At 37.4% G+C, this 13558-nt stretch overlaps 1 protein-coding gene across 5 annotated transcripts in view; it reads left to right on the top strand.

Moving 5' to 3' along the window:
• The window catches only part of LOC145731891 (discoidin domain-containing receptor 2-like), a 49606-nt gene that overhangs the window by 31046 nt on the left and 5002 nt on the right, over positions 1 to 13558 (top strand). For 4 of the 5 annotated variants that reach the window (XR_014178909.1, XR_014178910.1, XM_081983884.1 and 1 more), the window contains 6 exons: positions 1461 to 1555; positions 2192 to 2297; positions 6347 to 6578; positions 11517 to 11731; positions 12646 to 13278; positions 13335 to 13541. Coding sequence is in view for 3 of the 5 variants with exons in the window: in XM_081983884.1 (XP_081840010.1) it covers positions 1489 to 1555; positions 2192 to 2297; positions 6347 to 6578; positions 11517 to 11731; positions 12646 to 13278; positions 13335 to 13541 (1460 nt within the window). In the remaining 2 variants the exon portion in view is untranslated. Of the gene's footprint in view, positions 1 to 1460; positions 1556 to 2191; positions 2298 to 6346; positions 6579 to 11269; positions 11404 to 11516; positions 11732 to 12645; positions 13279 to 13334; positions 13542 to 13558 lie in introns of those variants that run through there. The other variant, XM_081983885.1, reaches the window with a different exon arrangement.

The raw sequence follows: 13558 nt of genomic DNA, 5'->3' as shown, positions 1-13558 counted from the left end.
ATGTAGCTGATGAGACATGAGAAGACGTTACTTCAGCTTCATCATCTTCATCATTCAGCCAATCCCGTCCACTGCTGGACATAGGCCTCCATCAGTTTTTTCTAATATTGTCTATTCTGGACCCATTGTATCAGATTCTTTTCACATCTTCGATCCATCTGATTGGTGGATGTCCTCAGTTTCTGAGACTCAATTCCATAATTCGTCTTGTATATCGATCATCTTGTGTTCTTGCTAAGTGTCCTACCCAGTTTCACTTTAGCATTGTTACTCTACGATAACGTCTTGGAGTCTCGCTTAGCTCATTTATACCTAAAATTTGCAATTTTCTAGTTATCAACAATATCATCGGATCATTCGTCCATTTAATTCAAATCCATAACCATTTAGCTTCACTAAACAATGTTGTACGAGAATATGGAAGTTATCTCAAAATGGGAAGTAACTGAAACAAACTAAGAGAGTGTTAAAATCTACTCTAACAATAAAACGTGAATGCCCTACAAGAACAAGCATATGCCAGAGACGTTTTTGAAGAATCGACCAAAAATTAAAAAAAAAACATTTGCTTTTTGGGAGATATCGGATTCGGGCAAAGCAAGAATGTTAATAAAATTACAAAACTGGAATTATTCTACATGATCATTATCTTACAACTGTTCATCCAACCAAATAAGCAACAAATGCAGGATGCTGAAAGACCACAACATCAATTAGGAATTGAGCTTAGAACCAAAGCATACAAATGGTGGACTTCAAGAGATCACTCCAAGAACAGGAACTTTGATCGATTTGCAAACTCAACAGGCTGTGTCATCTTCGAGGAATTGGTGTCCTTCCAAAAATATGAAAACATCGAAAGTGACGAATGATCAAAAATATCAAATCAGCTATTTTGTCGGTTATATTACAATATTGTTGCAGGGAACCATTAACCTAGCTGGTTGCCAGTAGGCGATGTTCCTGGGAAGTTAATTTTTCGATTGGCAGATCCTTTTAAAGCAGCAAACCAAGAAGAAATCAGAACCCTGTGGTTTCCAGCTGTTCACAGTTGCAAAGGGATTATCTGAGGGAAGATCGGCGATTACAGAAGCTTTTGTAAATAGTCTCAGACTCAGAAAGTGGTTTATTATTAGTTTCTGATCGATTCCTTAGTTCAAGACGTCCCAGCACTCTTGCAAAAGTTTCCTGCATATGTTTGCTTTTGTAATGCATTCAAGACAGTTTGACTGTTAAGGTATTACAAACCGTAGTGGCTGGACAATATTTTTTTCCGTGAAAAACATTTGCTAAACATCAGGAGTGGCACACAACCACATCCGTAACATTAAATCAAAATTTACGAGGTCGTTTTAAACGTTTATCGACTATTAAAACCGTTTTTTGCGCTCTCGTTATTGCCATCTTGTAAAACCGACCGTAAAATCCCAAACTACTGATGGTTTTTCTTCTATTTTCAGTGGGAAATGTGACCTTGGCGGACAAATTATGCCGCTACGATGGACGTTCACTTTGGCTGTACTCTGCGCTGGACAGGTCGGAGCAGTGGACCCGTGTAAGTACACTTTTAGTCAACCAACTCTAAACCCTGTGGGCGGGTTATTAAACGTATGTCCGGAAATTCAACCCTCGGGCGATTAATAACCAATTTCGGAAGATTATGGCGTCAGTAATATTGACGGCAAATCGGAAATCCGTGTGTCAATGGGGCCGGGCATTATGTGTACTTTATGTCTACCGCGGATCGATTCTCCCTCGACAATGGCATAGAGGATATTGTGCGGTTTAATTATGCGGAATATTGTTGTTTTTACGATTAAATACTGGGGCACTTTTAGGGCCGTTTAACGATTTAAATAACTGCATATTGTGGGGCTTAAATCGGTCGAAATGAGGAAAATTCGTCATGGAAAGTTTTATCCTTTGTTATAGATTTGTTGTTCATTACCACAATACCCAACCGTAGATGTTATTGAAGTAAAACTAGTTTTGTGAATAATTACTTTTACTACATAATTAGAGATGATTCAAGGTAATTTTCTCCATGAATAATTTACAGAAAACGATAAATTATCGAGAATTTTCTTTAACAAATAGAAGTCATAGTTTTTCTTTTAAATTTGGTGTTATTCCCATTCTTAGAATATTTATGTCATTTTTCTCACAATTATTTTTATTAACTTTTTTGCAGCGCAATGTATAGCACCGTTAGGAATGGAAAATGGCGCCATCACAGATAACGACATCAGCGCCTCCTCGTCATTCGACAGCGGCAACGTGGGGCCCCAGCACGGACGGTAAGACTGTTTAGAAGATAATTTTAGGGGTTTTTAAATATCACTTTATTCTCACCTTGCTCGATATTTTACGGCAGCGAAACTGAATTAATAAAAATCGGGACGCCATCAATTTCATCCCCTCACCCCCCTGGGAGAGGGTGGAACGTTAAAAAACTCTAAAACGGGAATCATCTTGATAGCTTCCCATTTTTCTCAAGTTAACTAGGTGGAGTGAGTCTCGTCTCCGTTTCACGGATCATTAGGGCACTTTCTAAATAATCGAGATAAAGTCGCGGGGGCGCGTTTTATTGATCCACTTTAAGGATTTTAATTTCAATTTTTGCTTCAAATAAGCAAAACGAGGGGGATTGAACAACTGCGAAGGTGCATCTGTTCGGTAGCGGTATACAGGCACAGGTGTTTCTATGTAACGAGCATTTACCATTTTCGGGCCGAGGCATTATATTGCCAAGTAGCAAACAAATTAACTTTCAGTGTCCGTCGGTAATTACGGACGCCGTCGTAAGCCTATTGATTAATATTTGCTTTGTCACTTAAGATTGTTGAAGAATAGCAGCTCGTAAGTTATTCCTAGAAGGTAGTGGGACCTCGAATCCGGTGAGAGCGGAGGACATCTGCTGCAATTGCCGGCTTCCTTTTTGTTCTATGACTGCGAAAAACGTTGACAAACGACTAAATTTTACGCTATGCGTATTTTTGAAAAAATCTGACCCAACATTGACTGAGATTAATAAAATCCTGATAGAAATTCCAGAGAATTAACTAGTTGATCAAGCTAAACGATGGAGTGTAATTAATAAACTCATTATTGAATCATATTTAAATTGCTAAAATAATTCGTACTACAGAAGTGTTTTTTGACAATTGTAACTGTCTGTTGTGGATATATTTCAGTCTGTCATAATATCTGTCAAATACAACTCCCTGAAGCTATTAAACTAAAACAATCACTTCATTGAAAAATTTTGTGAAATCTGGCAACTTTTTTAAAAAGTGTTTGAGGAAATTATATGAATAGGAAGGGTAATTATTTTTAATGAAAGTAAACAAATCTTTATCGAAATTGCTTTACCTTTTAACAAAATACAACTCCTGTTTTTTTCACGATCTTTTACTCTAGAAGCCTAAAGGTTTCCTTTAATACGTCTTATCGGACCGACTCTCTAAAAGGGCCCCGAAAAACATTTGGGGGAAACGTAAAATTTGCATTCGATTTAAACTAAAAACAAAGACCCCCAGTGCGAAAACAGAGCCGTAAATTGCTGAACAAACATCGGGAGCTTAAACTAAAAACTGGATAGAGTGCCAGAGTTACTCAGTGCGGGGATTTCGCTTTTTCTAAGTCCTATGGATCGCACGAGCCACAGGTTGTACGGAGAGCTTTAGAAATAATTTCCATTACTCGTAAAAGGGGAACGATATAAATCCCTTATTCCTAAAAACGGCTCTATACATTTCCATCCTATTTTGAAAAATAGCCGAGTTACTAAAGAGAAAACGACTCCGTAAACCGAATAAAATTTCTATAAAACTCACGGATCGATTGTGGAATGAGGCACAAACCCGGGAACAGCACCCACTAACCAATTTCACTTTCCTTGTTACAACAGTAACTAGACAGGGAAACAAAAACGAGGTGGCGCTCTTTAAGATTTCATATTACATCTGTTTGTAGATGCCCATCAGTCACTGTCACGCTCCGTTACGGAGTTTAAATAGCTCAGCTCCTGCTTTATTGTTCCCAAGCTAAACCGTTCCTAATTAACAACAAACGTTACTTGATGGCGCTCGCTCTTCATTAAATTGTAGTTTTTGGCTCCCTCATCATCTTTAGAACTGAACCACTCCAACGTAAATTGCGAACAGTCTATCCTGGCCTAGGGCCAGATTTATGCTAATGAAATATAAAGGAGGTTTCAGTTGACCCTGCTCGCAAATTTGCCAGGAAGTTAGTTCTGGAGAGCCCTACGGCTCTGAGACGTATTTCCTAAGGGTCTGCTGGTAATCGTCCTAAAAAAACATGAAAGTCGTGCCAGAAATACTAAATAGAGCTCTAAACTAAGACTGATGGTCAGTTAGACGCCGGCCAAACGTCAATAACGACCGTAAATCGCGTCCGAATTTACGAGCTTGTTTGTGCTCTACTTTACTTCCTTTACAAATAACTTTAATTTGTATTCAAGGGTCAAGTTTCAAGAGAAACGAGTAAAATAGTAGAAAAACCAAATTTTAAAAAATCTTAATTAAGATCTTGTCCACATCATAAATATCAGCTTCTACTGCTTCTTTAGAATACCTTTTCACAACTTTAATTTCATCATTTTAGCTTCATTTTTGGTTTAACTATAATTTTTAGTTCTGATTTTACGGTTTTGTCAGTCTTCTACAGATAGTTTTCTTCTTTTGTTCTAAAAGGCTGAAGAAACTTTTGCTACCCTCTTATCCAGACTTTTTGAAGATTATACAGGGTGGGAACTTTTAAGGTGATCCATCTTTAAGATCTTGGAAATGGCAATTATTACAGAGTTCGTTAAATAATTAGAAGAAAATGTGTCTAGATTCTAGGCAGCGCCACTTTTGTTTTTCTTATGGGTGCATATGGTTTTTTTTATTTTTTATAAAAGGGTTTCTTCTTCTTCTGCTGCTGCGTGTCCATTAATTTCCAAGATCCTAATTATGAGTCACCTTGAAAGTTTCCACGCTGTATATGGATTTCTTGTTTTTTTTGTCATAAAAATTGCTGTTACATTATTTTTCACTAAGTTTGGAATACACTGCAGTTATGTACCTAGATGATACGTTATATTTTTTTAAACAACTACATCATAACCTAAAAACAGGATAAAATTTGTTTACCTACTAGGAAGATTCCAATTTTTATTGCTATAAACAATTTATTTAGTTTACCAAAATGTGATTATTTGTGGCTTTCGAACGTTATTTATGTGCAGTTCAAGCGCTTGCACAACAAGCTGAACCTCGATTAATTTCGGATAAATCAATTTGGTTGTATGTTTGTATAGTCTAATAAATCTGATAAACTGCCAAAATTAAGGATTGTTGATGCATGTTTCATTAAACTAAACAGGAACCAAGTGAATCTGCTTGCTGCAAATAGTAGCAATAGTACATTAAACATGTAAAATCTATGTTTTTAAAAGTGACGCTACTGAGTTTAGTTGATTTAATTACCCCAAAGGCGTACTTCCCTCCCTTCCCAAAACAACAACAGGAAAACAAATTTTAATTAATCTAATTTGGAACCCGATAACAACAATCGGACAAATACCTCGTTACGACAAAAGGCCGAATATTGGACGCATAAATTATACAACAACATATTACTGTTAAGTTAATTAGGCGAACGTTCCAATTAATATTTTAATAATTTTCCCTCAATAATAACGAAAATAATTATTAACGAATCAGCTGCAAAGGGTCCAAAGGGAAATCAAGTTTTTTTTGTACAAGAGATTAGTCAGTAACGTTTTTGACTGGTCTAAACTAAAATTAAAATTCAAAACTACTGTGCTGCTATGTTTTCATGTAAATTACACTAGTAAATAAAGTTTTCAAGCCAATCATCAAACTTGAAGTTTTAAAACTGAATTTTAAAAATTTTCATTGAGTTTCAGGCTAATATTTAACTTGCAAGTGGATTTTGAAACCGAAAGTGTTGAAAATCAGACAAAATTATGGAAACTGGACTAAATTCTACTTTTTATTAGTTTTCAAAGTACACAACCAGTTACTCACTAGGTTGCTTCACAAAGAGAATCTCCAACTAGTAATCAGAGAAATAAAAATACACTCATTGGCCACAAGTCAGAAAACGTCATAGTCACGTGAGCATTCTACCAATGAAACTTGACATTTAATGTTTCTCATCCAATTTTCTTTCCACGTCTTAAAATTACTAGAAAAGCGTTTAAAAATTAATTAACTAAGTCAATATCTGAATTTAAGAACAATTTTCACTGTGTTTAGTAGGAGTTTTTAAAATTTGTTTATTCTGGAACTCTCTGACGGAATTATTTATTTTGTAGGGTGAGGACAGACAAATTTGGTGGTGCCTGGTGCCCGTTGAAACAGGCCACTGCCGAACCAGAGGAATGGATCCAAATCGACCTGAAGACGGTTCATATGATCACGGCGACCGAAACTCAGGGTCGTTTTGGTAATGGTCAGGGCATCGAATATGCAGAAGCTTACATGATCGAATACTGGCGACCTAGACTTCAGAAATGGATCCGATATCATAACGCCAAGGGTGAAGAGGTACGTGGTTTTTTTTACAGATTCCGGCCTGTGTGTTAAATGATCCAACAATCCCAATCAATTTAGCATCTTAGTAAGTCTGAGTAACTGAAATAAAGTGACTGTCTCAAGTAGGTACAATGATGCCAAAATGTTTAATTTGCTTGGAGTTTAATTGCTCTTCTACTTTCTGAAGTGCGTCCCATTTTAATGGGAGTTTGGCAGCAGTTTCACGTACAATAATTGACGCTTATCTGCTTTTCCTAAACACTGTCTAACATTGCGTTATTTTCTACTGAAAAAAAGGTAAAAAAAAGCATACATAAGGGTTAAGTTTCCACCAAAGTTGGCGTTATTACCACGGGTCACGCTAGGGAAACAAATCGATCGACCTCTAAGGCCGCTCCTGTATTTTTACACCAACAATCTAAATTGGTTCTGTAGTGGGTTGTCCACAATTCGGTTTTTCCTTCAAATCAAAGTCACGTTTTGGGCATAGTGACTTTTGTTTGTCGCATCTTAGAGCTGTTAGACACCCCATTCTTCCTAGCAAAACCGATAATTTTGAACCATTAAGAGTTATTTTAATTTTGACTGTTAATATATTCTGTCATTGCCATAATTCCTTTTAATTATTTCTAGGCCAAAATGTGTGTACTAACTGCGCAAAAACTGCTTTAAAGTGTTACTGTTAAGTTTTTTAGCAAAATTACTTGGGTGGATAGATTATTCTCTTCGTTCTAACTTACTATCAGGCTTTAAGCCAAACAAAACTTTTTGCAAAAGTACTGAATTATTGACTAGTTATTAAGGAATTAGTTTTTTCTGTACTCGCTTTAAATCAATAATTAGTAACTGATTATTTGAGAAATGTTTCAAGATTTTATGGTACTTTTAAGTTGTAGTATACAATTGTACTGAATCATTTTCACTCGTTCTTGAAGTCAGTGCCGGATTCAACTCAGTCCTTAAGATTAATTCTGTTATTCCAAAACGGTTTGTTATTTTTGTTATATAAATATATAATATTTTTGATACACATATAAATCAACTTTATTTCTAGAAATTCCAGAAATAGGTTATCGACCTATTGGTCTTTCTGCCCATGTAATACAAAAAAAACTCAAATTAAAAAGAAAATATTTACTAAAATAAACTATTGTTCTTATAAACAAACATTTTTCAAGTAGGGTACAAGAAGGATGGTCCAGTTTTCAGGATTGTTTTTCCATTTATCCTGTATTTGTAGCAGTCTTTCAGAGATTCTGGGTATTTGGGTGCGTTTGTATAGAAGTTCGTTGGATGGATTTCTTTTTGTAATTTTTTTACTAAAACTGCATTGAAATCATTTTCTAAAATTGTTTACGACTTGTATATAGGAGAATTTTAGCTAATCAACATCACCGTTTATGTGGTTTAAATTGAAAAGCTTATAGTTTTGAAATGCAGAGTTATTGAGAAAATAGACAAAAAACATCAAAACCACCTGTTCTAAAATAAAGAGAAATAAAGGAAAAACTTAACCAAAGTATAGTAATTTAAATTTTAAAGATTTCCATTGCCAAAGCAAAATTGTTATACATTTGATGCTGGTCGGAAAATACAAACTCTAAACTCGACTTTAAGATTATTTACTTTCTCCTTAAGGCTATTTTTAGATGCAAAGTTTTATTATTTTACTTGAGACGTGCTATCCATCTTCAGCCACTCATTAACAAACTTTGTTTCCACTTGGAATATGCTTGTTCTATTGGTTGCAATACGTAGATAAAATGACCAATTAGGCCCAAAAATATGTACCCATAAACCGTCTAAATAGGGGTAATTACTAAAACTGTAACTGGAAAGATGACAGTAATGTGATAGATTAACGGGTAAAATGAAAGCCAAACAACCCTTTTAAATGACTGTTGTGATGAGTCAGTTAGATATTAATATATACAGGATGTCCGGTTCTGAAGACTAATTATGAAGATTTTGGTAATACGATATACGTCTTCTCTCTCTCTCTCTATTCAATTAGTTATTCGTCATTGAGTATCATGTGCTTTTGGTTGTTCTTCAGTGTTGGTATGGATCTGGGCTTAAATCCTCTCTTCTCCCAAGAGATTGCTCTGATCTCTTTCCATTGCTTCATACTTCTGTTGTTCTCTAATTGCATGTCATGTTTGGGCATTGTATCTATAGTTCTTTCTAGGGCATCGTAGAAGGCATCTTTGGTAGCTCCATCCTTCTCCTCAGTTGGTGCATGGGCTGAAATGATCGAAATTGTACCATTGTCCTTTAAGTCTGATGTAGCATATTCTTTCATTTATTGGTTTGAATTCGAGTATATTCTGGGCTAGATTTTCTCTAATCACAAAGCCCGTTCCAAATTCGTGCTTCCCGTTTTCGTTACTGGGTTTTTCATGTCACAATCCGGAATTTTCGCATTTTGCAGTGGAATTTCCATGTGGTTTTTAGTTTTTGAATCCCCGTCAAAAGGCCGTAAATCATGTTTCGAGCCTTTTGAGGTGTCGGCGAATTATGATTCATAAATTTGTCGCGCGACCCAACTCGGAGTGACAACGAAAATTGGCTTAATTTAACCGGGGAGCCACTTCGCCTTTGATGTTATAAATTTCTGGCTTCGTTTGCGAAATTTTATGTTTCCGCCACCTGTAAAGAGTTGCTTCCTGTCGTTTGTAACGCGACCGCACGTCGCGTTACCACTTTGAGTAAAGTTTGTCATGTTGGGGTATTTCAGTGTAGGCCAATATCCCCCAGGAACGTAATTTTTCAATTTTTACGCTTTGCAAATTGAAATTTATGTACGGAGCTAAAGTGACTTAAAGTGAAAAATTATGCCTCTTTATGCAGTTTTTTCTGAAGCTTAAGGATTTATTATTCCTATTATCTGGTAAACAGTTTATACAGGACGTCCGTTTACGAAGATAAAACGTACTGATCCTGTTAACCACAAGAGATCAAATTCTTCAGAACTGGTGACTTCTCTCTTTGTTAAGATTTTGTCCTCAGCTGCGGTCGCCATTAATTCAAAACTAAGCTGTTTACTAAATGGATAGGAAAACACAAGCAAACAATGCATGCAATTTTGCCAGAAACTATCTGGCATTGTTAGCAACCAATTGACACTTGCCAGAAAATAGTTAGAAGTGTTAGAAACTAACTGGCATTGCTAGAAACTATCTGGCAATGCCAGAGAAAAATTTACATGACCTCTCAGTATATACTTAAAAATTCTAAAAAATGTTCCGCTTAAAAAAAATTATAATTATTTTAAAGAATTAATTCCATTAATGTTTTACGTAGGTAAATACAAATTTAAGAAGACAAACTTGCACAACTTAAAACTTTCTAAAGATGCTACACTAAGCTCATTGAAATGACCGGGGGAAGTACAAACTGAGAGAATTATTAGGAAGATTGTTGGCTTGAAGTAAATAATTAATTTCCTCAAAGTTAGGGCCGACAAACTTACGAATTAAACCGCAAGAGGAATTCACAAACTTTCAAGTTATTAATGGCCTTTTTATTCTAAAGTGTTGTTTACAAGGGATCATCGTAATCGTCTGGAAAATGCGAGATGCAATGGTGGGTTAATTAAAATAGGTTGAAAACAGAAGGTTAGGTAATTTGGTCGTTAGAGCAAAACACGCTACTTGAAGGTTGCAGTAATGGAGAACGAAACGGTTCATTATTTTTTACGACTTTAGTGGAATACGTGCGCCCCAGTTTGGGCACGTAGTTTCGGTTCCAATTAATTTTTCGGGGGGGCCAAAACGACGTTATTAACCTTACGCCCACGTGATGTCTTTTTTCTGGTTAGACCGTAAGTCGATTTCCAGGTAATAACACAATCTGGCAACCAACTTGTTCCAGTATTGATCCGGAACAGTCAAAAACCAGACGGATTTTCAATGGGCACAAATAATTTAAATTTTTGGCCGATTTGAAGCTATGTATTTATTTTAGCCAATATTGTAATCCCCAAGCGGAAATGTTTCATTTTCATATATTTCACATGTGAATTGCTGTATTTTTTCTACATTAGTGCAATCAAAAAGTGCAAATTAGCGTCGCGACGTCGTGGACAAGGCGCCGGGACGACGACAGAACGTTGCGTGACCGTGCGAAATTAGGAGTCCCCCCTTTCATATTGGGGATTCTGATAAGTGCAAACGGGAACCCTACTTTTATTCCCCATACTCAGTTCAGTGGCTCACGTGCAAGTCCGCTAGTAAACTGTCATTGTTCTTTGTTAAGATACGCCAATGAACCGTAAGTTTTAGTAAGCTGTTCGTTTGCTTGTTGGTCATTCGTGTCGCACTTTACAATGAATTTATAGTGGTGAGCGATACGATCTTTCATTATAATTAGAGGTTACTTTTTCAACATTGGCACGGTGTAATGTACTGGGTGAAACAACCACAATTGTCGGAGCCAGCAAATTATTGTTTAAAAAGAATAGATCGTTGTTTGTGGCAGCTATCAGTTCATTTTTCATACGGTAGGCGGCGCGTCGATTAGTTGACGGCGTGTGTATCGCACGCAAAAGGGGGGAGTGAGGTTAAGAAAAGAGGAGAGTTGTTGATATAACCAAGGAAGGGGGATGTAACACGTTTTGGGGTTTTCCGAGTATTTTAAGGACTCTTGTTATTAAACCAGTGTTCTTTTTGAAACGGGTTGTTTTATTGTGCCCACTCATCAAAGACCGGGCAGTGATTACCAGGATCACCTTACGTACGTGGCTTCAAGAAGCGGTGTTTTCTTGAGATGGCGCGACAACAATAATGAAATGCAAAAATCGGTTTCCTTAATTTGCTTAGGGTCAGAAATTACTAAGGTGTATCACATACTTCATCTTTAATATCCAGGCCGGAAACCTTTCCATTACCATCCAATACCGAGAAAATAATAATAGCGGTAACACGTTGAATGACTCACAACTTTTTCCAGGTAATTCCAGGCAACATCAACCCTTACTTGGAATCGAAACGGCAATTGGATCCCCCTTTGTGGGCTAGTAAAATCCGGTTTTACCCCTACAGCCAACACCGTCGTACGGTTTGTATGCGAGTCGAACTGTACGGCTGTAGATGGACCGACGGAATTGTTAGTTACTCAATGCCACAAGGAGATAAACGTGGAAACTGGGAGTTTTTCGATTTGGGGTGAGTTTCTACTTAAGTTAATTCTTACTTTTTGTTCTTATCTCTTGAAATAGTAGATTTGTGGGAATTCTAAATTGTCAGTCTCTTTGCTATCAACTGCATATGCGATCGGTTTGAAAGAATATGTGATAGTGCCTCAGAACTTAGTCAGATTTTTGTTGAGTCGTTTCATCTAGATTTAGATACCTCCGTAACGATGTAGGAAATAGAAAACGTGGCGAAATAGACTGATTTCTATCAAATTTGGCTGACACCTGCCACAGAATGGCAGGTCTCAATATGTTGGCTACAGACTCAGCTGAATCGTGGGGTCATCTCGGGGGCTGGGGGAGGAGTTGAGGGAGTGCCCGGAACTGTTGATGAAGCAGGATCGGGTGCCTCCGACGCTTCTGTCCAGCGGGCCTCTAAATTTTGTAGTACCCTAGAGGGAGGACTGGGAATTCTCTCAAAACTCTATCCTCCCGTCGCATGTAGACGTCTAGTTTACAGATGGATCCAAAAGCTATGGTTTTCTAGAAAAACGGTGCTGTTATCTAGCGGCCGTCATATGACGGAAATAAATGCCGTCTTTATGTTGACGAAACCATGGTTTTCTAGAGTGTGGTGCAACGTCATAGTCACTCAGTACTCGCTCGAGCACTTTTAGGTGAACTGGTAGAAAATGGACGTTTTGGGCTCATGCAATATTAGTATATCAGAAGACAAAAAAATGTTTAGAGGTTTTTAAATTTTAGGGTTTCTCTATATTATTTTGAGTTACTATATTGTCGTGATTTGTGACAACCTCTAAAGTGTTTAAGCCCATGAAATTGATCTAACTGTTTATCACCTGTATTACTTTATTAGGAAACCGTAGCTTTACTAAAACTGAACCCATTGAGTCAAAAGACGTCATATTTTTGTTTCATATTTAGGTACGATGGAGTTTGGGACGATCATGATCTAAGACACGGTCTTGGTCAGTTAATCGACGGAAAATTCGGTCATGACGACTACAAAACCGACATGTACGACGGCCAAACTTGGGTCGGTTGGAAAAACGACTCCAGGCATAAACCCATCGACATCAAGTTTGAGTTTGATCGCGTCCGGGAGTTTTCCGCAGTCCACATCTACTGCAACAACCAATTTACCAAAGATATTCAAGTGTTTTCCATGGTGAAAGTGTCGTTTAGTGTAGGCGGGAGACGTTTCAGTCGTGGTGAACCGATCGTGTTTGAATATATCGAAGATCGAATATTTGAGAACGCTCGAAACGTGACCGTTAAACTGCATCATCGAGTGGGACGTTTTGTGAAGCTGCAGCTCTATTTTGCCTCTAAGTGGATTTTGATCAGCGAGGTGGCGTTTGAGTCGGTGGTGGCTCATGGGAACTTTTCGGCAGAGCCAGAGTCCACCACGGTCAGTACTCGAGGAGTGCATGAGCGTGAGCACAAAATTGAAATCCCAGTTGCTGGTGAAAATGAGACAGCCTTTTTGGTACTCATTCTGGTTGGGGTCATTGTGGTGTTGTTGCTATTAGGAATCATTATGTTCCTTATCTACAAGTAAGTTTAGTGTCTAAAATCAATGAAACTGCGTAGGTTAAAGCATTTGGTGTTAGATTTAAGAACAGGAAGTACCTGCGCAGCCCAAACACCTCAAATCTCGGGTTTCCTAATGGAAGTTTGTCTCACCGGTGCCAAGGCGATGAAAGTGTGTACAGCGTACCTGAAAAGGACCACATCGAAGCTTATGGAGTAACAGACATCAATCGTTGTTCCTCAGATGATTACTACAAGAAAAGTCACTCCCTTAAGTCCAGTTTGCGGTAAGTCGTATATTATT

This window comes from Ips typographus, linkage group LG7, assembly GCF_016097725.1.
Source record: "Ips typographus isolate SLU linkage group LG7, UJ_Ityp_2.0, whole genome shotgun sequence".
Classification (NCBI taxonomy): domain Eukaryota; kingdom Metazoa; phylum Arthropoda; class Insecta; order Coleoptera; family Curculionidae; genus Ips; species Ips typographus.
The sequence above is the reverse complement of the archived record's forward strand: the minus strand, read 5'-3'. Positions and strand labels throughout refer to the sequence as shown.